Here is a 27,300-nt window from a genome sequence, read left to right as displayed (position 1 = left end):
TGTAGGGTAACACTGCAAGGCCTAAGGCCTATTCTTGTCTCTGTGCTCACATCCCTGCCCCCTCAAGCAGGCACTGCCCCTCCTGGCCTCAGTCCTCTTTCCTGTGGAATGAAAAGGAGGGACAGAGCCGGGAGAGGGGAGTTTTAGGGGGAGGCAGCTGGTGTCACTCAGGAGCATCAGGGCCCAGGACCCCCTGACCTTAGCCAGGACCTGCGTGTGACCGGAGCGCAGTGTACCAGCCAAGGCAGCTCAAGGGCAGGGACTGCCCTCATCAGTGTGGTACAGTGAGGCAGTTCTGGGTATAATTTAATTGGATTGAAAGTTGCACCTCCAAGGAACATTTGCAGCTTGCAGCTTGATTCTCTAGCCCGGAGTCCCTGTGAGGGGACATGAGGGTTGCTGTGCAAGGTCTGTGAAGCCAGGATGCCCGGACATCGGGCTGCTTGCTGGCTCTGTGCTGGCTCCCTCAGGAGAACTTGCTGAGCTACAGTTGCAGGGGAACCTCTCCAGGAGCTCTGAGATCAGAAGCAGTTGAAGCCTGGAGGGAGGATGAGAGAAGCCAGGGGACTGGCTGGCCTGCAGCTCTGGGCTGATCCTAGGGAACTGATAGCTGGCCAGTGCTCATGAAGTACAGTCCCTGCACCTGCAACATCTCGTTGACTTCCAGCTCTGCACTATGAGAGCTGCTGTTGCCAGGCTAGTCCTGTCGCCCAGCAGACCAGAGCCAAGTACATATAATGCACCAGGCACAGGGTTGGTTTGACAGGGCACAATGGTGAACGCAAAATTGGTCTGTTGTTTCCAAGTGCAGAGCCAGGTGGGAAGCAAGGGTAGGGAAGTGGGCAGGCTCCAGGTAGGGGTCAGGGAGCAAGATAGCAGGGAGGTGGATCTAGAGGTCCACCTTTGTGCCTGCCCAGGTAAAACTGAGGGCTATTTAGGCCTGCCTTATGGAGTATAAGAGGCTTGAGTACAACTCTGGAGTTCAGGCCTTCATATCTCTCCATCCTTGTCTTGGGGCAAGTCCTCTTGAGTGGTGTAAACCTGGCATCACAAGCTCCCTACACAGGAGGCTGGAGCATCACCACCCACTGCTCACCGGCAACTGCCTTGGAGTGTAAGGTCACAACAGTGCTGTCAGTGAAGCCCTGGAGGCAGCAACTGAAAATCAGCCAGGTTTGTTCTGTGCTTGCGCCGGGTCAGGGGACCACCTGGGGCACAGGGTGGGCACAGCCTGGGTGGGCCCAGCCCCTCTTGCCTCTAAGTCCTCAGCCCCTGGGCCAGGAGCTCAGCCTGCAGCAAGCACCAAGCTGGATTTCCCAGGGACCCAAAACCAGGGCTGAGGGCCCACCAGGGCCTCTCCCTCTGTGCCCCTGTGTCACAAGAGGGGTCCAGGAACCAAGGCTCGCTGACCCTAGCACTGCACTAGCGCTGTGCTGGGAGCTTTGTGTGTGTAGAATCTTCACAGTACCCCAGCCCTGGGTGGCTGTGGGTGGAAGCCTGAGGCAATGAAGAGGGTTCCCCCACAGGACACTGGGAGGGGAAGTGCAGGTTGCAGGAGGAGGGAGGGTGGTCCTGTCCTTACAGAGGGCTCACTGTGGCTGGGGCAGTTTGGTGACGTGCGACGTTTGCACAAAAATGACTGCAGATTTTAACCTGGAGCTGGACTGGGAGCCATCTTCCCAAAGCGACGTTGCTCAAGTGGTTGGCAGACCCAAGTGACTGTCAGCATTCCAGGATGGCTCTGTAGTTTGCAGCATGGGACTGCCCCTCTGAGTGAGGCCTACACCACATCTCTCATCCCTGCTCTCGGGCAGGGCCTAAGAGGACCACAGTGGCTGGGCCACCTGGTGGGGACAGACAAAGCAACACTAGGCTGTGTGAGCATTCTCTATCAAGACCAGAGGAAGGATGGGTACAGTCTCTGATGTGTGCCTTGGAGCCCTCTGATCCAGGAGTAAAAAGAAAGCTCCAATACTTGCAGGCACGAAAGAGGTAACCTCAATGCACAGATGTCCCCACCAGGTAGCCCAGCCACTGTAGTCCTCTTAGGCCACCTCCCAGCTGAGAGTGGCATTGGAGCAGTGCCACGTTCTCTTCGGCTGAGCCTTGTTCCTCGATGAACTAGTTGAGAGCAATCTGCCCACTCAACTGAGCCCCTTTTATGCCCATTGGGGCTCTGTCTCTTCTTCAGCTTCTCTCCTATCTCCTCTTTACAGATTAGAGTTGGAGGGTGGAGAGGGAGCGTTACATAATCTTGTTTTACACACCTTACAAACAAGTCCTGCCATACCTGTTAGTACTGCTCCTTACTCTAAGTTACACATAATTACATTTCACTAACTAATGTTTCACACACAGGTTAAACATTATGTCAGTTAATATTCCAGACATTTCACATTTTGAGGACATGACTGTATACAAAGATCTTTTTAACCAAGTTTTGCTATTATGTTCATCACATGTGATCAACACATTTGTGAAGAATTGCCTGTGTTTGTTATTTCCCTGCATGCGGGGGGTTCTGTGAGTGAGTCATGAGTGAGTCAGAGGGCGTGGCCATCTTTAAGATTCTTGTCCCATGTTGCGACACAATTAGCTGGAAGGACCATGTCCAGCTGCAGAGATGAATGACCACTCTCCGTGCAATAGAACCTTTCCATCTTAGCAGAGGTGTTTTCCTGGGTGCCCACCATGTGGCCCGCAAGGAGGCACTGGTATATACGCAGTCAAATGTACCTCTTACAGTGTAGCAGCTGTGAAAGAACTCTTCCTTCAGAAAAACTGTAAAAGTGTTTATTTGAGGGACTGAGATAAAGGCAGAGATATCCCATGTGCTGGTCTATTTCCCAAGTGCCTGTGGGAATTAGGCCTAGGCCAAGCTGAACCCAGGGGCTGGGAACTCAATTCAGGTGTCCCACCTGGGTGTAAGGATCCGAATCATTGAGTCAGCTCTAGTGCACATTAGCAGGAAACTGGGACTCAGGGTCAGGCACACCAGTATGGGATGTAGGTGTACCAAGTGGCATCTTCCCATGATGCCAAATGCTTCCCCCCTCCACCTCCCTTTCTATGTTGTCACCCTTGTGTGAGCAGAACTTAGCCTGGCCTGAGCTGCAAAGTTTGGCTGTGGATCTAGAGGCCAGTAGTCCTATCTTGGAGGCTGATGGCCAAAAGACACTTTTTACTCCCCCCTCCTCTTTGTTCCCATCAAAAGCTTGATTAATATGCGGATCACAAGGCCTTCAGTGTAACTGGAGGCAAAGTTTGGGGAATCCCAGGAGGCCTCCTCTTAACTCTGTGCTGACTTGTCCTTGCTGTCCCAGTGGCTTCCAGGCTCTACAGGACGCCACTTGCTGAGTGCTGTGCCTGCTGGCATTCATTCTTGGAATCCCCTTCCCTGAGTCAGGCTGACATTGGATCCCCAGCCCCTGCCTCAAGGAGGCCACAGTCTGGAGAGGAGCTGACCTGTACTGGAACAGGAGGGGTTCTGTGGGAGATTCTGGTTGCAGGGAGGTGGCGATGGGCAGATGCAAAACCAGTTGTGGGGAGCTTGAATTGCTTAGGTGAGGAGGGGCTTAGAGACCACCCAGCAGACAGTAGACCATCCTGGATGCCAGGGTGACCCCACCCCAGCTGTGCTACGGGAACATGGGCATGACCTTCAGAAGGGGTGAGGGCTGCCGGGTAGAGTAGGGACATTGCCGCCACAGCCTAGGACTGTGGGCTCTGCTTTAGAGGAGGGAAAGGGCAGATGTGGAGGCGGGCCCCCCATGAGGAACAGGGAGGGAGAGAGACAGAAATGACCCCAGATTGCAACACTGGAGGAGGATGAGAGAAGGGGGACTCTCCACTCTGGGAGTAGACTGGAAGACAGTGAGACAGTAAGGCTGTGGAGTGGGTGACTGGTGAATGACCCTTGTCACTGCTGCCACTGTAGCAGCAGGCTTGACTGACAACACAGTGAGTCCGTCTTGGCTTGTTATTGAGTGAGGGATCAGGTGAGCTGCCCCTTAGCGGTGCCAGGGCTGAAGGTAGAGACACAGATGTGGCAGGCACAGGAATGCAAATGCCCAGCGAGCTTCATAAAAGCAGAGGTGGTATGGAAGAGAAGACTGGGCGGACTTCTGGGGAAGGGAGCACAGAGTGACCATAACGCTGATGACAGTGATCAGCAGCCACCAAACCATCCCTTTAGTTGCCCCTCCAACCACATTCTATTGTTGAGTCATCACATCAGCTCTGTGACACAGGTACTGGTGTCTTCTTGGCACCAGTAGGGAAACTGAGGCCTGGGCTCTTTCACACACACACACACACACACACACACACACACACACACATCTCTTCCAGTTCCAAGCAGGGCATCACCCCTAACTGTGCAGCACCACCCCCTGGAGACGGGGGCCAGAGGTCCTGGGAGGACAGTGAGGAGAACTGCAGGAGCTGGGCCTCGGGGACAGGGGCTGGCAACAAGTAGGCAAAGGGTGCAGGGGGAAAGGACTTGGCCAGCTGGGAGAAGATAGAAGAGGAGGCAAAAGGAAGTACAAACAGGTTTCTGTGGACAAGAGGGAGGAGGTTGGGGAGCTGGCTTTGGAAAGCAGATCGAGTGTAGGCTGGTGCTGAGGGGAACCTGCTCCTGATTTTGGTTCATAGGGTCAGTAGCAGTGGGGACAGCCGTGGGGCCATCTCTGCAGGGAGAATCATTTTGTGTCCCAAAATACACAGGCATTTGAGCCCGTGAATCTTTCAAAACAGGTATAACCATTTTTTCCTCCCCCAGACCCATCCCTCCATCCTCCCACCCCACACTTGCTTTGTTCTGAGTTTGCTACATAATTTTTATTGCTGCCATAGAGCTATGTGACTATGAGAAAGGCACTTTCCCCTGAATATATCAGCCCTGGGGAAGAGCAGATTTTCCAAGGCTCTTCCAGGTTAAGGCAGCAGTCACTGATGAGGAGGTCCTTGAAAAGAATACAGGCTGCCCCCTGCTCAGCTCCTAAAGAGGTGAGCCTCTGCAGAACAGCAGGGGATGCTGGAATATGACAAAAGACACAGGCTGGAGGTAATTCAGGACCTCCAGCCTGGCCCTTCTTCTCAGTCAGGCTCTGGGATACTAATAGGAAGTGAGGGCTGGAGCAATGGCAGCCCATAAATGGAGGGAGGAGGTTTATAGAGAGGCCAGGCACATGGCCATGCAGTGCAGGATAAGCCCTTGAGTTCCAGACAGCATGTTTGGGCCCTTTTCATACCATTGATCTATGGGACTGTCTGAGATGAACCAAGGCACACAGAATAGAATACACCATTGTACAAGCTACATACATGCATGGACGACTCACTGTTTTAAATCAGCAGACAAGAGCCACTATTGTCTTGATTTCTGGACGTGGTGCTGGTACTGGCCATTCTTGACCGCGGGCAGCATCCGGGCCCTCCCATAGCAGGACTGGCTGCAGGCCACAGAATCTGGATCACACTCAGATGGGGGTAATAAAAATAGGGATGAAAACTCTCTGAGCAAAGTACACTGGCACAACATGCATCTTTGTGAGGTCCCTTTGCCAGCTTTGCCTTGAATGCTGAGAAAACCACAGGAGGGGCCAGCCAGCCAGCCGCTTGTCCTTCCACAGAGGATGAGCTGAGGCCCTTCTCACTGGCTGATGAAGCTTTGCTGCTTCTAAGGGTTTGGCTGCGCTTTCTGCTTAAGTATCCACCTACCTTGGTCATGAGAAAGCCGCTGGATTCTGTAGAAACAGGAACTAGCTCAGAGCTTCCCACATCACATCCTGGGGTTAGGGTATGGTGTCTGCTGAAGCCCAAATCCAGACCAAGAGAGTTGCCCCTAGCTTGCCTGCTGACCTAGGTCCACCCCCAGGCTTGTGTGTCCTTAGCTCTCAGACCAGTGGGAGAAGTAGGGTTATGAGTTTGCCATTTCAAGTGATATTCTGTGATATGTTGTTAATTACCCTAGTGCCCATGTTCCCACCTGCTTGTTTGCTCTCCAGATACCTGCAACAGCTGGGACTGGGCAGAGTCAAAGTGAAGACCCAGGAACTCAGTCCAAACCACCTCAGGAATCCAATCACGTGAACCAACACTGCTACCTCCAAGGGTGTGTGTCAGCAAGAAGCTGAAGGCCAGAGCCAGAGCCAATATGAGCCTAGGCATTCCACTGTGGGTGTCTGGTGTCTGGGCCAGGGTCTGAACTGCTAAGCTAAATGCCCACCCTTGACGTTGACATCAGTCCCTGATGTCTCCAACCCAAGGGTGGATGCTGGGCGTGTGACCTGTTGGGAGGCTTGGGTAGTGAGACCTGCCCTGGTTGTGTGTTAAAGGGTAAATAGAATGATGCCTCAGCAAGAGCAAAAGGACATGCTTAGCCAACAGGACACCAAAGCTGACTTTGAACATGGGTGCAGAATTTGTGGGGCTTCTTATGTTTTCTGGGAGTATCTTTTCAACCTATAAACATGATCCAACTGATGGCACAACTGGAGTTTTGAAACTTACTTTCATTTTATTTAAAAGGCAGAGCATCAGAGACAGAAAACGTCCATCTACTGCCTTGCCAAATGCCCACTACAGCCAGGGCCGGGATGGGCTGCTCCTAAGCAAGAGCCAAAAAATCCCATCCAAGTATTGCACGTGACCCAAATACTTCAGCTATCACCTCCTGCCTCACAGGGTGCATATTAGCAGGAAGCTGAGATCAGAAGTGGAGCTGGGACTGGAACCCACACACTCCATTATAGGATGTCATGTGTCCTAAGTAACAGCTTGCCTGCGGGGTCGCTCATATTCTCCATGACCCAGCAGCAGTGTGCTTTAAATGTCCACAGACCAAGAAAACAAAAATGCAAGAAGCTGCTCTGGATTACTAATGTATTCAAGTGACACTTTACAGTGTGGCCAGCAATAGCAGCATCACACACACGAGAAGTTGGAACACAGGCAGGTGTCTACCTGTATTGGGAATCCTGTCCATCTCTGATGCTCATGAGTTCCCAGGGGGGCCATCAAGTAACCCCACGATCCACGTTTGCACTGGGGAGTGCCTAGCCATGGCCTGTTTGGCATTGAACAGTTGTGACACCTGTGTACCCCTGGAGGGCCCCAGTGGGACCTGCACAGGATTTTCTGTAAAAACAGCTTCTCAGGACATTAAGAACTTCCAGTGTGCTTGCTAGTTTCCCACTCTGGGGAAAACAGGCCAGGTGCCTGTGCTCCTGATGCTGACCTGAGCGACCTGGTGAGCAAATGTGACTTGCTTTCCTAATCCTGAGGTCACAGTTCTGTGAAGACTTGAACATCAGGGACAGAAATTAAACTGGTCTATGCCTGGAGAAGGCTCAGAGATAGCCTGTGGCTTGGGCTGGGTTCAGAGAAGGGGGCATATCTGTGAGGACCCCAGCTTGTGTCTGGGCCCATTTATCCTTTCTGCATGGAGTGCAGAGGGGAGGTCCCCCAAGAGGTGGCTGCATAACCACCTGTCAGGATCAGCCAAACCTGGACACTCTGAAACCATAAGGCCCCCATGCAGAGTGCAGAGGGAGCTGCTGGCCAGGTGGGAGGCCAGGAGCTAAGGCCCTGGTGGTGTCGGCAGCAAGCAGTGGAGTGGGTGCTGAGCATGTGGTGGGAGGAGCCTCGCGGTGACTGAGCTGTGTGGGACAGGAGTCCATCTGCCCTCCTAGGCGAAGGCCAGATGCAGGTAGGCCAGCTCCATTGGCTCTGGGCAAGCTGCCCGTCTTGTTTCAGGTGCTCACAATGGCCCTAATGGGCTTTGGGCAAACAGGAAACCAGAGGCACAGAGGCTCTGGGGACTGATCCACACCGAGCAGAATGGAAGGTTCTGCTGCCTGGCTGGGAAAGGGTAGCAGTCAATGGAGAAGAGCTCATGATATAAACTTGTCAGAACTGGACTTTATATTCTTGTTCTCATTGCAGAATAGCAATTCTAATCTGAAAAATCAAGTGCAGTTCACTGTAGAAGGAAATACACACAGCACATATTTAATGTTGGTCCTTTCTCTCTCTCTCTCTCACACACACACACACACACACACACACTGAGGCCCAGTCCTGGAGGTCCAGGAATGGCAGGCTGGGAAGCAGTAGTTCGGCACCCCATGACCCCTGTTAGGTTCCTATGACAAATCACATACAAATCCCCAAGTTTCACATGTGCATTTGCAAGAACTGCTTTCCAGCAGCCATCCCCCAGATGAATTTCAGAGTCACCACATTTTGATTCTCACAAATTAAACGTGGTTTCCGGCTGGGTTTAGCAAGAAGTCTGATTTCACTTTCTCTTCCTTTGGGGAAACAGCCAGAAGTTGCCAGGCCAGATGTCCCTAGGTCTGCCCACAGATCACCTGACTTGGGTAAGGCCGCTGTCGGGAATGCCCACTGTTTTCTGGAACAGAGCCGTATTGCACACTCAGCAGTGATGGTGTCTTTGAGCTCCTCACCATTTTCCATCACTCTGACTATTGCTATTGAATTAGAAAGAAGTGTCCATGTGAATTCTGGTGATGACTTCAGGTTTTTGTGACTTTTCACCCAGCCAAGGCTACAGTTATGATGCACTTTTGTCCCTGGTCTGACTTCATCTGATGCCATTCTGTTTTGTGATGCTAACCCACATCACCTAGACCACTATGCTAGAGCAGCTGTCCCCTCCTGGCAGGCAGCTCAGTCTTGAGTGCCACCCGCTCGATGCCAGAGTTCTTTCACTCTGGAAGTTGGGAGAGGGGATGGGTTATGGAATCTTGACTCTGCACAGCCAGCCTGCTTCACATCTAAGAAATGATGTTCTCAGTGGTGCATGCTTCTGCCAGAACTCAACAACTGTCCATGGCTGGGCTGTGCCTGTGCCTCAGAGGAAGATTGGAAGGCCAAAGGAGACCAGGGACACTGGAGAGTTTCTGGTCTTCATGGAGAAGCAGGGGCAGAAGGTCCAGGTGAGAATGCACAACCTCAGGGTTACAACAAGGAAATGCCCACAGGTCACACCCAAGCATGGCCCCATTATTCTCAAAAAGCAAGGTCGTGTACTTTCAAAAGATGTCACTGTTGTAAACTGCAAAGGCTATAAACATGTGGCAGATGCTGGACCGAATGGGGAAATGCTCCAAAGGCCATCACGAGGGCACCTGGCGGTTTGATAGCAGATTAGATAAAAAGTATCCCCAAAGCAGAGGAAGGAAACTCATCACTACCGGGGTTATGTGAGACCTTTGCCCTGAGAGCCACGATATAACGTAATTCACCTTGCAAACAGTTCAGAAAAGAAAATTAGGTTTGTGTGTGTGGAAAAAAGTCAGCACATAAAGGCAAAAGTACTTCCTTATTACTTGCCGTGGGAAGAAGAGCAAAAAGGGCTGATTGATGCCAACCTGGACACACTCTCTGCCACCCCCCGAGTAGTTGATAGCGGAGTGAGGCTTAGCAGCGTTGAGATGCTGGCATCTGCTCAATGGAGTTGTGTGCACACACCTGAGTGAGAAGGGCAGGAGGGAGGAGAGGCAAAGATTCCAATAATAAGTAAATGAGGCTCAACGTTATCAATAGGTAGATCTGGGTCAAGAGTGTACATGGACATTTTCTGTACTCCTTTATGGCTTTTTATTTGTTTCCCACACATGTGTTGCTGTCCTGGGGATGTGGACTGAGGAGGGGTGAAGAAGGAGCTGCCCAGCCCTCGCTGTGTAACCTGAGTTAGCACAGAGCTGCGTCAGCGTCGTGGGGCTGGCAGTCGCCATAACACTTGCTTTGTTGGCATAAGTGAGCAAGCCTCAAGCTGTGAAACACTAGATTACTTACTACGTATAAATCCAGGTGAATATGAAGGATGCTGGCCCCTGGAATACAAGGGGCCATGAAGCACAGGGTTGGAGCTGACAAGCTCAGTTGCGTGATTAGCAAGTGTTTTTCCAGAGCAGAATGCAGTCAGGCACCATCCTTCCATCAGGGACTCCCGAGAGCTGTGTCTGACCAGCTGTTGGCCCAGGAGAACCTTGACCTCCAGTAGGTCTGTGTAAATGGTAGATATTTGACACCCTGGCAACCCTGGCTGACGCATTGGGACAGTGACATCTGGACCTGTCTATGGCAACATCTCACAGATAACCCAGTGGGTGGTGTCACAGTGAGCTTGGGACAGAATGGGGGGAGGGGCCAGTGACCGTCACCAGGCTTTCCAAGGCTGCGTCATCTGCTCCAAACTCGGCTCGAAGGGCATCTCTTGGGTCTTCATCACAAAAATGTGGGTCAGGGCCCCAAAGGGACTGCCAACCTGCCAGCTTCCCATGGGCTCCATGAGGAAGAAGTGGGCATGGCCTCATCTGCTGTCCATGCTGTGATTGTTTGCCTTGAATGATGTGGACATCCCTCCCCAGCCCCCACATGCATGGAAGGGATTGGTTGAATTTGTGCCAGGCACACAGGAGGCTCTCTGCAGCCCGCCCTGCTCCTGCCACCTGTGAAAGTACAGGTTGCACTTTTCCCTGAGCCCCTGTTTTGTTCTCAGCACTGAGGAAACAGAAGGTTTGATGCTGCCGTTTCCTGTGACAGAGACCTGGAAGCTCAACCATGGCAGGGACGCAACGTGCCCGCTGGTGGTGGGTGGAAAGCATTGGCACTCTGCATATGTGAAATTAAACCTGGGGGCCGGAGGCTTGTGGGCAGGGAGAAATTTCGCTCTGTTTCTTGCCCATCCATGCCCTGTTGGTTCCTAGAGAAGGAAAAGTTGAAAACAAACATTTCCTTTGCCAACACGAGGACTGGATGGTCTCTCTGGTCACAAGTCACAGCCATGGAACAGGGACAGATGGCAACAGAGGAGAGGAGCCACAGCCGAGACACAGAAGGGCAGGGCAGAATTGAGTGGGAAAGATAAAGTCTTTCCAGGCTCCACGCACCTGCAGAGGAAGCTGCAGACACACATCTCTTAGCATAGACTCCTGAGGTCAGACAAGGAGTCCCTGGGGTCCCTGGACTTGGGGAATGGGGCTTCATTGCAGCTGTGTGGGGCACAGCCTGGCCAGGGTCAAGGTGAGGCCATGGAAACACACTCAGCTGTCCAGCCCAACCCTTGCTGTCGGGGATCGTGACCCATCCCTGAGTGACAGAGGCCCTGACTGGCACTCTGACCTGTAGAGGTCAGAAAGTTTTGGTTTTTTTGGGGGGGTTTTTTTTTGTTTTTTATTTTATTGAAGGCAGAGCCAGCAGAGCGTTACCTCTATCAATTAGAAGCTCCAACATATCATCAGCAACAGTCCGGGTACGATGAGGCTGGTGCAGAGTCCACTGATTGACATAGTCTATCTTAGAGTTTCCCCTTGTCCAGTTTTCCGCTGGAAGCATAAAGCTGAGGTGGTTGATTGATCTACTCCATCTTCCATCTTTTCTTGGTTAATGTTTTGATTCCTCCATTTTGTTCAGGGGAATCCCCAAAGAAACTTTGAGGCATTCCCAGTCCAGGCTCCTACATGTACTATTAGTAAGCACAGTGCCCGCCACAGTCCATCACTCCGATCAGCTGGTGGTTGTAACCCCTGGGTTGGATCTACTCTGAGCCCCGACCTCCATTGGAACCAATGAGTATTGCAGCTCTCCCCGGCTCTGCCCATCACACACTAGTCCCTCACCTAAACCAGTGGGAGGTGTGCTGGTTGGGTGCTGCATTCCCTACTGGCACAGGCCATTTCGCCTTGACATTTTGTGTTTTGTACTTTTTTTTTTTATCGCAACCAAACTTGGCCAGGCCCCCTCACAGTTCCAGCGCTCGGGCTTGCCAGTAGATGACGTGAACTGACTCAGCCTGGTCTGCCCCAACCCGAGCCAAGTGTATGCTAGTGGGTCACTTTCCAAAGCCTCTTCTGGGTTGGTTACCTCCATGCTTCCTGCGTTTATTTGTAGGGTCAGTGTCCTGTCAGAGGAACTGTTCAGATTCCTCCATCCGAGGTCAGAAAGTTTGTGACAAAGCTAAGCTCTGTGGCCAGGATACTGTGACTTTGAATATATCATGCTTCAGGACACATAATGCAGAGGTGTGTGGGTACGTACACACACACACACGCACGCACACGCACAGAGCCTGTGGGACTCTGCAGCCTCTGTTTCCAGAAAGTACTCAGTGTACCTGTTACATTAATCACAGGCATTCTACAGGCTTATCAGCGTAGAAAGACATAGTGATGCTTGACCAGAAAGCTGTGATAGTCCCCAAACAATGAGGCTTTGCCACCTGGCTGGGATTGGCTCCAATCTGGCTGTATGTGTTGATCAGGGCTCCGCATTAGGCTTTCAGAATCTGGGTTTGAGCTGTTGGTGTGGTCAGAAGGATTGGTGAAAACCAAGGGGCTCACATGTGGTCCTGCAAATGGCCAGAGCTTACCACCATGCGGCGTGCTAACTTCTGTTCCTGTCTTTGCAGCCACTCTCAGGGTGAGGTCCAGGGTAGTGGCCCCTGGGCAGCAACTGGCCTACCAGGGCCCTGTGCACTGCATCTCCACCATCGTGCGTACTGAGGGCCTGGCGGGGCTCTACCGGGGGTCCAGTGCCATGCTGCTCAGGGACGTCCCTGGCTACTGCTTCTACTTTGTCCCCTACGTGTTCCTGAGCGAGTGGATCTCTTCTGAGCCCCATGCGAACCCCAGCCCTTATGCCGTATGGCTGGCGGGTGGCATGGCAGGTAAGGACAGCAGCGGCTGAGCCCCATCCCTGAGCCATGTCAGCCCCGAGAAGAGGGTGAGGATCCACAAGCCATATATCCAGCTTTGCAGGGAAGGACTGGAATAAGGGATGGCCCCCTCTGCTTTGTCGAGGGAATGGCCTCCCCACTACCCCTGGTCCCGTAGGCCCCATCGGCTCTCAGGCCCTGGCCCTCAGGCATTCCTGAGCTTTGGGAAGGAAATTGGTTCTCACAGCCCACCTGTCCCAAGTACCGTCAGGGTGTCATGAGCTTTTCTAACTTGAGGCTTTCGTCCACTCCTCAAGAGAGGCATCCGTCTCTCCACGTTGTAGATGAGAAAACTTGGGCTCAGAGATAATGAACAACCAACCCAAGGGCACACAGCCAAAGCAGTGTCATGGAGCCAGGAAGATCCAAGTTCAAGTCCCCACTTCCTCACTTGGGAACGTGGACATTTTGCCAAATTATTCCAGTTCCCTGGACACAGAGGGCAGCATCCTGGCATTCTCAGTCCCACCCTCAGGCTGATAAGGAGGTTCCATGACCCTCCAAGGTCCTTTTCTGCTTCCCTCCCCTCACTGCTGGGCCTTGGGACTTGCTGTGTCCACTGCTGGGATTCAGCAGGTGCAGGCTGCCCGGGGCCTGCAGGTGACCCTTGTCGGGGGAGGGGAGGGAGCAAGGTAGACTGAAGTGGGATCAAGAGAGAAGGGGCAAAAGAAATGGGAGAGGCCAGGCAGACGCAGGCCTCCAGAGGGATGTGGCTGTGTTGTCATGGAGCACAGAGAAGTGAGGCCACAGCCGGGGGGCACATGCAGACCCAGCAAGAAGGCTGTTGCTGTGGACAACTGGCCCTGCAGTGTGAATGACGCTGATGGGAAAGACCCAGCAGATGGAGAAGAATCATGGCTGCTGCTGATCTCCCTCCCCCTCCCCCAACTCTGCTCTAAACTGCAAGCAGACACGCAGCTCAGCCCATGCCCATGCCGAACCACCTGATGCAGCAGGCCCTTCACATCTGGCTGAGGCCTGTCCTGACCGAGCTCGGCCTCCCTGATCGCTGGTCTGAGGGACAGTGCACCAAGGCAGCCCCTGGTGAGCCTCCAGAGAGGCCCTGCTCAGTCCACGGGGCCTGAGGCAGGGATGGGCAGAGAGCCCAGGGCAGGCCAGCAACCCTGTGGGAGCAGTACTGAGACGTCTTTGCAAGTGGCTGTCCTGGACTCTGCCATCCATTTGTTTCTCTCCCTGCAACCAACATGTGCTCATGTCCGTGTTTGTGTAGTAACCCAGATTTGCTGTCCCTAGAACTTTAACTGCCACAAAAGTGCTCACACCAGAGCACCTGACCTTGTTCTTAGAGGACTACGTGGTGACATACAGGCCTGAGGCCTCAATCCCACATATTTGGAAAAGAGAGGAGATTTTGAATGAACGACTCTATCCCTGCCCTTTTCCTACAGTCCCCATGGTGGCCTTCCTTGTGGCATGGCAGATCCACAGGTGTTTGCTCAGCTTCTCCACGCTCAGGGTCAACGCTGCCTCCGGGAGTCACAGCCTCTTGCCCTCCCAGGCTTCCCCCCTGCTGCCCACCAAGGTGCCCAAAGGACAAAGCCTGGAGCTGTCTCCCCAGCAACAGCTTACCAAGCACACCTGGGACATGGCCAAAGGTGCGGGCCTTCAGCGCCTCCTTCCTGCACTTCTTACAGCACCCACAGGGAAACAGACACCTGGGCCCCCTGTCACAGATGGGGGTGCACAGTGAGAGGGCTGACACACTGGACCCTGATCTGCAGACCCAGACCCTGAGTTCTGTCAGCGTCCCCAGCAGCAGTCAGGAGCCATTCCGATACCCATTTGTCTCTCCGTGTCTTTGCAGGAGCCATTTCTTGGGGGACAGCAACTCCCATGGACGTCGTGAAAAGCCGACTCCAAGCGGACGGCGTTCATTTCAACAAGTACAAAGGTGTCCTGGACTGCATCTGTCAGAGTTACCAGCAGGAGGGACTGAGAGTAAGCAGCACGCCATGACTGTGATGTGGGGTCCCTGGGTGTCCCTGGGAGAAGGCGTGCCGTGGGGGGCTGGGAGACCACAGGTTGGAGGAATCAGGAGACTGAGGATGGGTTGCCGCAGGCCCTGCATCTGTGCTGTTGTCCAATCAGGTGTGCCACTGCCTCCTCCACCTGCCAGGGGTGAGAGAAGACTGGGCACCTGCCATTGGCCAACACCCCGGCATGAGGCCCGGCTGGGACCTTGGCCCACATCCATCTGTGCTCACAGTTTGCCCTCTCCAAGGCAGGACGGGCCACCTTTCCTCACTCATCTCTGAGTATCACATTCCTGTCCCTCTTCTTAGGGGGACATCTCAGAGCCAATGTGCAGGCTGCCCGTTCCTCTGCTACCTCCCATCTGCTGCCCCAGCGCACTGCCCCTGCTTTCTGCTCTCCCTCCCACCCAGGCCAGACCGTGTCACCCGTGGGTGCTGCAGCTATGTTGCCTCCAGCCTGCTGTCCCCTCCCAGCTGCCCCAGAGCTCACCCTTGGCACATAGCCCTGCCTGTTGCCTAATGGTCCTGAACACAGACCAGGCATCCACCTCCAGGGTCTGAAGCTGCAAGCAGTTCATCAGCCAGCAGGGGGCGTGCCACACTGCCTCTGCCTACCACAGCCCTTAGAGTCAGCCAGCTTGGGCTCAGGGTCAGGCCCAGCTACCTGTCAGCTGCAGGCTCACAGGTGGGTGGCTTCCCCACCCTGGGTCTTGGTTTCTCTGAGGACAACCATCCCTGCCGTGGCGGACAGGGGATTTGTGGATAAATCAAAAAGGAAAGACCAAACGTTCAGCTTGGCTTCTTAGAATGTGCGATGTTTCAGAGTGAGATGCTGTGTTTCATGTTTCAGAGTGGGATGCTGTGTTATCCATTTCCCAGAGTATTTCTCTGTCCTGATTCCAAAGATGTGTACACAGGCACTGCCCTTACTTCCTCCCGTAAAACATGAAGTTCTAGAAGGAGCTGGAGCCAAGGGACCAGCTCCCTGTCCTGAAAGGGACACCAGCTCGGAGGCTGGTGTTAAGGCAAGGGCAACAGGCGGCTGTCTGAGCCATGTCACGGCCACGTGTCTCAGGATTCATCTTTTAATTATGTTACTAACAAGCTGAGAAACAGATGATGGCTGGACACAGGAAGCCCCCAGGGTCACAAGGAGAGAATGTCGTTGCCCTGCCTCAGGGCCCCAACCCATTCTGCAGGTAGTGACCCCCGTGAGCTCTTTGTGACATGGCCTGGAAATATTCATAGCACCCACAAGTGTTCCTTGCACTTCAAAGGTGTATGGACAAGGCATGCTTTCTTCTCATTCAGCTTTTCTTCAAAAACAAAAAAAATTATGTATTTAATAGGTAGAATGTTAGAAACAGAAGAAATTGAAATAGAGAAAGGTCTTCCATCTGTTGGCTCTCTCCCCAAATGGCCATAATGGCTGGCACTGGGCCTCACCAAAGCCAGGACTTTCTTTGAGGTCTCCAACTTGGGTGCAGGGGTCCAAGGTCTTGGGTCATCCTCCACGACTTTCTCAGGCACATAAACAGGAGCTAGATCCAAAGTAGAGCGGCCAGGACTCGGACCAGTGCCCATATGGGGTGTCCAGTGTTGTAGGTAGCAGTTTAACCTGTTTCATCACAGTGCCAGCTTCCCTTTCAGGTTTTCCATAAACTTTGAAGCACTGTCAGTGCTCATGTGTGCCTGTATACATGAGCACATTCGTGTGTTGGAGTGTTCATGCAGGAACAGACAGTGATGGGAAGGGGAACCCTGCGTGATCCTGACAGTCAGTGCGTCTGAGTGGCGGGAGTGGGGGGATAGTGGAAGGGCTTTTGGAAGCCCCAGGGCCACCTGTGGTTCCTACCAGCTGGCTCAGTGGTGCTCCTTTTCCCATAGCCTTCCACTGAGGTGGGCACAAAGCCCCCATCTCGCCCACTGTTCACGACCCCTTAGGATAAACAAGTAGATGGGCCAGCCACCCTTGCCCTCAGCAGCTCACAGAGGATTTCCCCACAGCATCCTTGGTGCTGGGGAATGCAGTGGCTTTGTGGGCGTCCCCCATTGACAAGGTGGGGTCTCTGCCTGCAGAAGCTCCTCGCACCACCCTGGCTCAGCGGGGGCAGCAGCACAGAGGTGGCCGGGTGACTGGGTGCCCTGGACCAAACCCGCCCTTCCACCCCGATCCAGGTGTTTTTCAGGGGCATCACTGTGAATGCTGTGCGCGGGTTCCCCACCAGTGCAGCCATGTTCCTTGGCTACGAACTCTCGCTGCAGGCCCTCCGCGGGGACCACGCTGTGACCAGCCCGTGAGCACCAGGTCAGTGCGCTGTCCTGCCTTTCCTTTGCCATCCATGCAAACATCGTGCTCCTCATTCAGTGTGTACCTGCAGCGGCTCAGTGGAGCCGGAGTCCCCCCAACCCCACTGGCTGTGTTCCTCAATCAGTGCTCACCTGACTCAGCTGACTCACCTGTCCCTTTCCTGATCCATGGTCATCTCAGTTTCATGGAGTGACCTCCTCCAGGTTGCCTACCTGATTTCTCAGCTGGACATGACAACCCCTCTTGCTCCCAGTCAGAGGAAAGGTCCCAGCTGGGCTATGGCTCTGTCTACCCCTGCTGCTTGACCTGGGCGTGGCATCCAAACAGCCACACAGCAGCCTTACGGGATGGGATCTATCTGCCTCAGCCTCCCCCACCTCCTCCTGCTTTCTCTTCCATGGTTCCAAACCTGTAGAGCACAGAAGCCATTTTTTGTATCTACCTTAATCATGGTCATGTCTCCCAGGATGCACTGGGCTACTTCCTTGCTGCCTGCCCTGGGGCAGGTAGGGGTGCGTGGTGCTGGGGCAGGGATGATGCCAGCCCATGATGAGCCCAAGAAAGCCCCGGAAGCCGCCTGAAATAAAGTGCACCAGGTCTTGGCTAACGTGCTGCCACTTACAACCTAGCTGGCTTTGGCCCTTTCTGTGAAAGAAGAGCGGCCCCATGGTTTGCATCATTCAGCGTCGTGGACAGCTGGAGAGTCGCTGGACAGGCCATGTCCCAGCCAGGACAGGGGCAAGGTGTCAGCTCTCTCAGCTGCCAGCCACTCTTCCCATTGGACAGATGAAAAACCACTTCAAAAGTGGTTTATTTATGTGTGTGTAAGGCAGAGTTACAGGGAGAGAGAGAGAAGGAGTGAGAGATTTTCCATCTGCTGGTTCCCTCTCCAAATGGCCACAACTGCTGAGGTCATACCAGGCTGAAACCAGGAGCCTGGAGCTCTGTCCTGGTCTCCCACTGGGGTGGCAGGGCTGTAAGTTACCGGGCCACCTTCTGCTGCCTTCCCAACTGTGTCAGCAGGGAGCTGGATGAGAAGTGGAGCAGCCAGGACTGAATGCTGGCATCTCCATGGCAGCTTAGCCCACTGCGGCACACTGCTGGCTCCAGATAAAAGCAACTTGGGAAAAATTCTTCTGTGGTACTTTGAAAAGTTGATGGAAAGTGGAATTAAAAGATACAACTATTTTTCCAGGGGGGAAAAAAAAAAGCATTGCAAAGTCCCTGCATTTGAGGGGTTCTTCAAAAAAGTTCATGGAAAAAGCATGATTAAAAGACTATGGCAGGAATTGCAAAAGTCTTTGCACCAAAATATCTTCCAGCTCTGCTTTCTCACAGATTTGCAGAAGCATCCTCATATGATAAAACCAATGCTTTTTTACCGTAGAAAAAGTAATACAAATATGCAGAGAGGACCTCATCACTGGCCTCACTGTCCCCGGGGTTTTCCACCGATGTGCTGGATGGGGCTCGCACAGCCCTGTGCTTTATCCGTTCTCCCTTCCTACCTCCCCCGCTACTTGCCCAGGACAGGGTACACAGACCCCTTCCCCCGCCACCCCGCTCCGAACCCAGACCTCCCAGGCCTCTGAGCAAGTCCTGGGCTCTCATTGACCTCTGAGATTTGGGGCAGTGACATCCACCTTCGGCACTCTGGGAACTGGGGCCTTTCTCAGCATCTGGAGCAAGGACAGAGGGCCAACATCAGCTCAGGTGCCTGAGGGGTGGGGTCCCAGCTACAGGCGCAGCAGCCTTGAGGTGGTAGAAGACACTGGTTTCTTCAGGGGTACAGACTGCTTCCTACAGCCACGCCTGATGTTCTGGACTGTGTGCAGCAAGAACCCAAGGACAACCAAGAACCTGGCATCTCCACATCAGGATTTTGTGGGAGCAGTCAGGACCCTGACAAGCTCACCTTCAGGATGATTCTGTGCCCACCTGTGACCCTCGGGACCTGCTGTCCCCTGCTTAGGCAGTCTCATCTTTCCCCTTTTGTTGTAGGGCTGGTGTCGCCTGACTGGGACCTCATTCCACAACAACTCGATGCCTCAGAAGCTGTGGAGGGAAAGAGGGGCTCCCCAGCCCTGGGCTCTGCCAGTTGTGTGGTTTCTGGGCCACCTTCCCCACCATTACAAGCACTCCGTTGGCAGGCCCTGAGCTACGGCCTTGGAAGGGAGTGTGGGACCACGGTTAGTGTCTGGGTTTGCTCTGGACAACATGGGGTGGAAGCCAGAATAAAGCAGACCCTGCGTGCCTGCTGGCTGTGCACTCACTGAGGCTGGCTCCAGGTTTCCCAATAAAGACACTGAGCTCCTCTCCGGGTTGTTTGTGAATCAGGCGCCCATGCCTGGCCTCCCAGGAGGCAGCCAGCAGCTCTTGGCCACGTCTGTGTGAGCTCTGGAAGAGAAAGCCACAGCACACACAAAGGAAGGAGCCACCCTGGGCTGCAGTCCCTGTTCTGGCTCCCCGGTGCCCGAGGTTACGTGGGCCAGTGTGGGTCTGCAGGGGACCTTAGCAGCCCACCCACCACAGAACAACGGGAGAGGTGTGTGCTCCTTCCCTGTGCTTTATTGCCACATCAGAACAAAGCAAAACCAAAGAGTTGGCCCACGGGCCGCTCTGGAGCCTGTTCATTGCTTAGAATTGCATGGTTCTCTCTGAAGCAACACACGGCAGGCAGGCCTGACATCCGTCCAGAGTCCATGTCCACCACAGGCATCCTGGTGACCCCCAAATCCCTTTCCTGCCAGGCTGAATGGAACTTCAGAATCCTGGACAAGGTGCGCTGGGCAGACTGCCAGTCAGTCTGGACTGGCCCAATAGATCCCAGTGGTTGCCATTACTGGCTTCAGTCCGTGCAGGGAGGTGGCGTCCAGCTCTTGTTTTCCCTTCTTCCCTGGGTGTGGTCTGCCTCAGAGACACCCCTGCCCTCACAGACCCCATGCCAAGACCAAGCCCTGCACTGGCCCCCCAGTACTGCAGGTGTCCCCTGTCCCCAGCTGGAGCCCTTCCCTCTGACAGACGATTCTGTCCCCGTCCCTCTCCTCTGCAGCCCCTGCTGGCACTCGGTCTCCTGGGCATCACTGCAGGCCCAAACTCTGCAGCCCCCTCACCAAGTAGTGGCATGTAGCTTGTTCTCTGCTGGGCAGGTGCTGGACTTGGGGGGCGGGAGGCAGCCCCGAGGCTCCAGCAGTACCTCTCTGCAGCTGTGTCTGAGGGGCCTGTGAGCAGGAGTCCGCCCTGCCTGCCCACCCCAGCATCACAGGGCCTAGGAAGGCCCTGCCTTTGCTGCTGGCATCTGCTTCACCCCTAGGTAGACCAGCAGTCTCTGCTGTCACATGATCTTAAGCCCGTCCCGTGCTGCCCAGTGTGGGAGTGAGGTTGTGCTTAAAAGGACAGGCAGTCTTCTGGACACTCCTGATGAGGCTGAGATCAACACCCCCCTGAGCAGGTGTCTGAGCCCCCGCGTGGTTCTGCTGTTCCACTTCTAATCCAGCTCCCTCTTATTGCTTTGGGAAAGCAATGGGAGAGGGCCCAAGTCCTTAGGCTCCTGCACCCATGTGGGAGACCTTGATGGAATGTCAGGCTCCTAGCTTCAGCTTGGGCTAGCCCAGCCCTGGCTTTTGTAGCCATTTGGGGAATGAACCAGCAGATGGAAGATCTGTCTCTCTACCTCCCATTAACTCTGCCTTTCAAATAAATAAATAAAATCTCTTAAAATTGCATCTTCTGCGCCACTACCTACCCTCCTTGTCCTCGGTTGGTTTACTTCAGGGTTATTTTTTAATTGACTGTGCGGTGTCACCAAACAGTGATTTCCACAAGGTCAGAGCGCCCTGACTGCTGGATTCCCAGGAGTGACAGTGGCATCTGGCAGGTGCTGGCCAACCACACACCTGCCCTGGCCCCAGGGTTCCCTGGGCTTCCTTGCAGCCTGGACCCCTCCTCTAGAACAGGGGCTCATCTCAAGGGCTGGATGTTAAACCCCATGGCTCCCCTGTTTCACTTCCTTCCACCCTACTGCAGCTTGCCATGCCTGTGGTGGCCACTGCAGTCCTGGCTCTGCACCTTCTGGCTCCTTCCTGCCCATGTCCACCTGCAGAGCCAGGCTCCCTGGTCCTCAGAGCAAGTGCTGCAGCCACCACTGGCAACATTTGGAATGTAGGCTGTGGCTATCTCCAATTCTGGGCAAAAATGGCAACATCACTGTTCATGGAGATTTATTTGCAGCCATGGAAATTTCCGTAGAGGTAGTACAACCACTCTCCAGAAGAGCATCAGGGACCACTGGGAATAGTGGATTGTCCTGGAACTTTGCAGTCAGTCCTGAAGAGCTGACAAATCAAGTGACAGAATCCAGTGGCTGGCACCAGGTATTTTCAAAGTCCCTGTGATCCATGCATTCCTGAGTGGGCCCCGAGAGCCTGGGGGTCCAACCAGCATCCATAGCAGTGGTCGATTTCAACCCAGGGCATGGAGGATGGTGCCAGGTTCTGGATTGCTGCTGTTCTTTGTGGCCTCTGCGCTATGTTGCTTTGTACTGGTGAGCATGCATTGCTTTGGCAGCTTTGGGGATAAGAGCCCATCCTTTTGCAGGGCTGGATGCTGGGTTTCCCACCCTAGAGCTCACAGACATGGGGACCCAACCTGCAGCAATCTCTCCTGCTAGCCACATACCCATCCCCCAGCCCCAGGGAGGGTCAGCCGGCTATGGAGCTCCCCAGAGAAGGAGCCAATAGCTCCTGCACTCCATAGCATGTCCCGTGGTATGTGGTATCAGGATGACTGCCCGAGGGAGCCCACCCTGGGAATTGGCTACCGTCAACCTCTGAGGCTGAGGACAGAACCCAGGTCAGGCAGTGGTGTGACTGTCCTGCGAATGGGACCTTGTGGCTTGGCCAGTTCACCTCCCCAGGGATGATGCCGGGGGTGCCACTGACCAACCTGTTGCAGCCTGGCACCCAGCAGGACCCTCCTAAAACCCACTGTGGGCTCTGGGGACCTCTGCTCAGCAGTCAACACTCAGCAACCATGGACATTCATTCACTCGGGTACCATCACCCAGTCACTGAGGCATCCTCTGTGAAACGTGGGGAGCAAAGCCACTGCACATTCACATGCAGCACACATTGGCACATCACCACATCCCCCAGGTCAGCGCCGCTGCCTGGGAGGCTGATACTGTGTTCCTTTCTCAATGTAGCATCTGGCTTAGGAGCTGTGGAGAGCAGTTGGAATCTCACAGCAGCATCTGCTGCGAATTGATGTGATGTCATTCACCATGTAACCTTTGAGAAACACCGCATGCTGCTGGAGAAAAATCCCAGGGAACAAGTACGTTAATGGTCTAAGAATGTATCTTTGGCCTGTGGGTCCCTTGGAGAACTGCAGCTTGCTGTGCTAGTTAGGAACCCCACACGCTGCTGTACTCAATAATGGCCACTAGATGGCAGCATAGATCAACTAAACCTGAAGGTAGCCGCGGCTGGCAGCGGCTGACTCCAGCCCTTAAGGAAAGAGCCCGGAGATGGGGACCAGCTGTGTTGCCAGGTTCCTGGGCCTCACTGTCTCCCTTGTCCTTTTCCTTCTCTGTTAGGGATAGGGCCTCACCCTAGGTGAAAAACAGCCTTCACTTTAAGGTCCTGTCCCAGACAGCTATCAGCTAACATGCCTGGTGTCGGCAAGCCTGTGTCTGTCTGGTTCTGCAAAATGCAGACATTGTCCACCCCTGCAGAGGCAGGGAGGTCTTGTGCTGGCGGGGTGAGGATCATCCTTGAAGCCAGAAGCATCTACGCTCGATTTGGGTCAGCAGCATGGCACCCAGACTTTCAATCTTCTGGAAGCAGCTCAGCTGGGGGCCTGGCACGCCAGACTGGGCAGCAACGATCCAGTTTGAAGACAGTTTGGGGGCAGGCACAGAATGTAGCTTCCTTGGGCCTCCGTTTCCTTGTTTGGGTGGTAGGAATAATTGCATCTGGCTGTTACATAAATATCTGGAGCAGGGCAGAGGTGGTGACTTAGGGTGGGACTCAGCACACTGCAAAACCCTCAGCAAATGCTACCTCTCTTATCTCTTCTGGATGAGCGTCAGCTCTGCAGGCAAGGACAGTGCCCACTGGGCCTGCTGGGGGCCACCTGCCTGCGCCATTCTGTGGGTTCCATACGGTTGCAGAGCGAAAGAGGGAGAGAACTCCCACACCCATGTCGTGCAGGTTGCAGGTACCCCCAGGCGCTGACTCCCTGTCCTATGGTCTCTGTCACTTCTAGGACACCCCCTAGTGCTTCATTCTCTGGGAAGCAGACAGGTCAACAGGTGGAGGCCACATCAGGGTCTGTGTCACCGACACCCATCATGGACCAAGGGAACACCAGGGCAGACAGGGGAGAGGGTTGTTGTCATGCCGCAGCCAGTTGCTCTCTAATGCGTCTGCAGGGTCCAAGAGTCTCCTGAGAAAACGGTGTTAGGAGCAGCAGTAGAGGACCAAGCCGTGGCCACCCTTGCCGCCCCACGAAGCCGCCGGACTCCAGGGACTAAGCCCGTGAGACCACAAGCGAGTTGCCCTTGAACGGAGAGCTGTCTGCAGCGCAGGTCTCTCCGGACACTGCTTGATGTTGTGACCGAGGGCAGACACTGTACCTGCTGCTAGCCACTTCGTGTGGAATCCTCATGAAAAGACACAGGTACCACACACTGCACACCAGCAGCGAGCCGCCACGAGGGGGCGTGGAGCTAATTCCAGCATCACCAGAGGCGTCCACTCTGCAGGCACGTGCTATGCCACAGACTGTACCCCACCCCACCTCATCCGCGCGGCTGCAGGTGGCGGGGACAGGGCTCCTCTGACTGTCAGACCACCTGAATGCAGCCAGGCCCTGGGTGGGACCTAGGCCGGGGATAGGGAGTTGCAGGGTGAAGTCCTAAAGGAAGAGGTAGTCACAGTGACACCAGGCCGGCCAGGCAGCCTTAGCCAGTGCTCCTGTACTTGGTGTGCCAGCCAGGTCCTGTGTTGGGGGTTCCCTGGAAGTTGCTGGGTTGTCTAGATCTGTGTCCTGGGTCTCCCTGTGTCAGGCTCTAACCCTCATGGCCTGTGCGCATCTCCCAGCTCAGCTGCCAGCACTGTGCTCCCTCCCAAGGGCCCAGGCCTGCATTCTAGAGCAGTCTCCCAGCTCTGGGACACAGCCTCTGCTCAGCCCCAAACTCCTGGGCTGTACAGCACCCCCAGAGCAGTGCTCCCTCAGCCCCAGCAATTCTGCCCCTTCCTCAGGGCATGACGGTCTTCGTTCTGGGCAAGGAAGGGTCAACCAGACCAGTTCATGTTTTGTTTTTTTCCCTAATGTTTTTATTCCAAAATAAAGGGGGAAAACATCTTAAACAAATGATCACAGCTGACTTTGATTTGGAACAGCTTGCTTGGCCTTTAGGAATGGCTACACCCTAGGGAGCAGGCAGCTCCACGGGAATAAATAGAATAAATAGAGCTGCGTTGTCCTTCATGGGCTGATTTGTAGCCGTCGCCTCGCTGCTTGTTGCAGAACGCCCAGCAGGGTCCTCAGGAAGGCCAACGTGTTGTCCTCCTTGGCTGGCTTGCAGGGCTGCTCACAGGAGAGAAGCTGGGCAGAGAAATGGACATAGGATGACCACAGCAGTGTGGGGGACCCAGCGACAACCTCCACCCTCGGGAACCACAGTGCCCACTGCCTGCTCCAGGAGTGGGAGGCTGGCAGGAGCAGGTGGGCAAGGAGGCCAGGCCTGTCCCTGCTGCCATGGGCAGCACAGGCTGCTGGCTGTATGGCGGGGCCTCAGTGTCCGCTCATTCCATGTTAGGACACTTGCTAGGTGGCTCAGCAGCCCATCCTTGGAAATCTTTTGTGGGGCGCTTCAAAACCAAAAAATGCATCATGATCCTTTTTGGCTGTCCTTCCAAGCTCACAGTAGAGCACAGTTTATTTATATTAGTGGAACTTGAAGCTCACAGAGACCCAAGTTCACATCTTCATCCTGTCACTCAGTAACTGCAACAATGACCCAAGTAGCAAGCCTCTCTAGGCACATGAAGGACTGGGATGGGAGCTGACCCAGGGCACCTGCTGCGGGCCCTTGCGGGTGACAAGCGTCCACTCTCCACCCCTCCCCCTCCCCTAGCCAGCCATACCCATGTCTCAGTGAACCTAGGCCCCACACAGAGGCCAGCAGCCTGATCAGTTCCTGGGCTCCATGATGCCTGGTAGCCTCCAGCCCCCCCACCCACAAGGACAGAGGCCACCTAGGGAGCCACTGATGGCAATCTGCAGATTGCTCGGCGCTGCCCATGGCAGCACCAAGGGTTTCCTCAAAAGCTGGAAAACAGTGGGCCAGATATCTCTGTAATCCTGTTACTTCTGCTTTCTAAGATGCCCTGAGCTACCCTCAGCTACTGGCTCCAGTCCCGTCTTTCCGGCTCCAGCAGGGCTAGCGGTAAAAGCCAGCAGCCAGAGCACACTGCCCAGAAGAGCCGACTCACCGGACACTTGGTCTTCAGGTTCGCAACCGTTTTGTTCACCCGTCTGAAAATCAGCGAGAAGCCCGTGTGTGCCGTGGAGTTGGCCACCTGGGACAGTCCTTCCTGGAAGCATGGTGTGGAGCAGTTCTCCTGGCAAGAGGCGTATCAGAAGAAACATAATGGCAGGCTTGGAGAGGGAGCTGCAGCTGGCAAGTTCAGTGACTGCCTTGGCCGGCAGGACCCAGGCTTACAGCATTCGCAGGCAGGTCCTCTGCCGTCCAGGAAGCAGTGGCCACTTCCAGGCAGGGACCTGTGTTCCCGCGTGATCCCGCTGGAGAACACTGAGCAAGGCCCTGGCCTGGAGGCTGCTCTCTCGGGTATGAGGTCTCACCTTGGCTGCGGTGAGAAGTTCCGGGGCAGAGGGGAGGGGAAGGGAGACAGGAAGAGAGGGAGAGAGCGCACAGCGCTGCCCCTAGCAGGAGGGCTTCCTCCCGCTGCCCCCAGGCGCTGGAGGGGCCTTCCTTAGCAGCCCTCGCTTCCTGCCAGCACGGCCAGTCGCCCTTCTCTGAGCCCTTCTCTGAGCCCTTCCCAGCCAGGTCTCAGACACCAGCCGTGCTGAGGGAAGGTTCAAACGGTACAGCGGCCTCCGACACAGGGAGGGACCTAGGAGGGCGGGGCTGGCCACAAACCCTCCGGTTATCAGCAGGAGGGCTGGAGGCACTGGGACGCTGGTGGGGCGTTTTAAATGCTGAAGAGTATACACACTTCCTTTCCGAGGGTCAGAAAGCCAACAGTACAAAGGAATGGGTGTCATACAGGATTTCAAGAGCCCGTTTGGGGAAGGGAATCCTGACCTGGAACAATTGCAATTCAGTAATACTGTCTAACCTAAGATATAAGGTCATTTCTTATTAAGGAAAACGGGTGCAGATTCCATTCTTTCCCCGTACTTACAGATGGGATGGGCAGACACAAACAACTGGTCACCTGCAAGAGAAGACATGTCAGAGTGAAGATGCTTGGATGCAACCGTGAGAATTACTTCCGAAAGTTATGGAAATGCAGGTCCACTCACGTTGGTGCTGCAGTTGCAGCTCGAAGGCAGATGATCCTAAGGAGAGAAAAAAGACCCAAAGGGAGTGGGTGAGCGACACATTTCTTTATTCCTGGGTAGACACTAGGGGTCCTCAAAAAGTTTATGAAAAATGTTCATTATGAGAAGACTACGTTTGCTTTTCAAGAGTTTCTGGCATCAAAGCAAGTCTTTTAAATTCCACTCCCCATGAACTTCTTGATGTCCCCTCCTGTTACCATCCACCACGCCGCCTTGCAGCCCACCTGCAGGTTGCGGACGAGGAAGTCCACGTCACTGAGCACCATCCGCCCTGGACACCCCTGGCTGGCCACAGAGCAGAGCAGGAGGGTGGAAGCGAGGACCACAGCCAGCAGCATCTTGACACAGGGTTTGAGCTAGTCCTGCAGGCACCTCCCAAACCTGCCTTATTTAAAGCCCCTCGGCACACGTGGAAAAAAAATACCCTGACATCAAACTGATACCAAAAGCCCACTTTTTCTCTGTAATGTGGGGCCACTTGGTATTGAAAAAAAAAAATTACATTGAGTCACCTGACCAGAGTTCCCTTGCCGGGAACTGTCATTCCTCAGAAAAGATGCTTTGTACCGGGTTAGGGGCTGAGACGCTGAGGGAGCAGTTAAAGAACTGATACCCATGCACACTTGCACACATGTGTGTGCTGGAGGGAGGGGCTG

General features: G+C 54.3%; 2 protein-coding genes across 2 annotated transcripts in view; one reads left to right on the top strand and one right to left on the bottom strand.

The window, feature by feature from the left end:
- Window positions 1–19,185, top strand: part of SLC25A48 (solute carrier family 25 member 48) — a 35,419-nt gene extending 16,234 nt beyond the window's left edge. Inside the window, exons 5-8 of the mRNA XM_012927340.2 lie at window positions 12,440–12,697; window positions 14,571–14,704; window positions 16,918–17,047; window positions 19,052–19,185. Coding sequence (XP_012782794.2) covers window positions 12,440–12,697; window positions 14,571–14,704; window positions 16,918–17,040 — 515 coding nt within the window. The 3' untranslated portion in view covers window positions 17,041–17,047; window positions 19,052–19,185. The remainder of the gene's footprint in view (window positions 1–12,439; window positions 12,698–14,570; window positions 14,705–16,917; window positions 17,048–19,051) is intronic.
- Window positions 19,186–24,403: 5,218 nt separating this feature from the next.
- IL9 (interleukin 9) lies at window positions 24,404–26,982 on the bottom strand. Its single transcript, XM_012927341.2, has 5 exons — window positions 26,869–26,982; window positions 26,606–26,641; window positions 26,485–26,517; window positions 25,552–25,680; window positions 24,404–24,661 (listed from the first exon to the last, which is right to left on the bottom strand). The coding sequence occupies exons 1-5, from the start codon at window positions 26,980–26,982 to the stop codon at window positions 24,542–24,544; spliced, it is 432 nt and encodes a 143-aa protein (XP_012782795.2). The 3' UTR covers window positions 24,404–24,541.
- Between the last annotated feature and the right edge of the window lie 318 nt (window positions 26,983–27,300).

The sequence above is a fragment of the Ochotona princeps genome, chromosome 19 (genome assembly GCF_030435755.1).
Source record: "Ochotona princeps isolate mOchPri1 chromosome 19, mOchPri1.hap1, whole genome shotgun sequence".
In the NCBI taxonomy this organism is placed as follows: domain Eukaryota; kingdom Metazoa; phylum Chordata; class Mammalia; order Lagomorpha; family Ochotonidae; genus Ochotona; species Ochotona princeps.
This window is presented reverse-complemented; position numbering and strand designations above follow the sequence as displayed.

Excerpts from the sequence above, each read along its gene's own strand:
- IL9 (XM_012927341.2), bottom strand. The coding sequence starts at position 26,982 with ATGCTGCTGGCTGTGGTCCTCGCTTCCACCCTCCTGCTCTGCTCTGTG. Across the intron at positions 25,681-26,484 it reads TGTGTCTGCCCATCCCATCT|GAGAACTGCTCCACACCATG; the intron begins GTAAGTACGGGG and ends GCCTCTTGCCAG. Across the intron at positions 24,662-25,551 it reads ACCTGAAGACCAAGTGTCCG|CTTCTCTCCTGTGAGCAGCC; the intron begins GTGAGTCGGCTC and ends TTCTCTGCCCAG.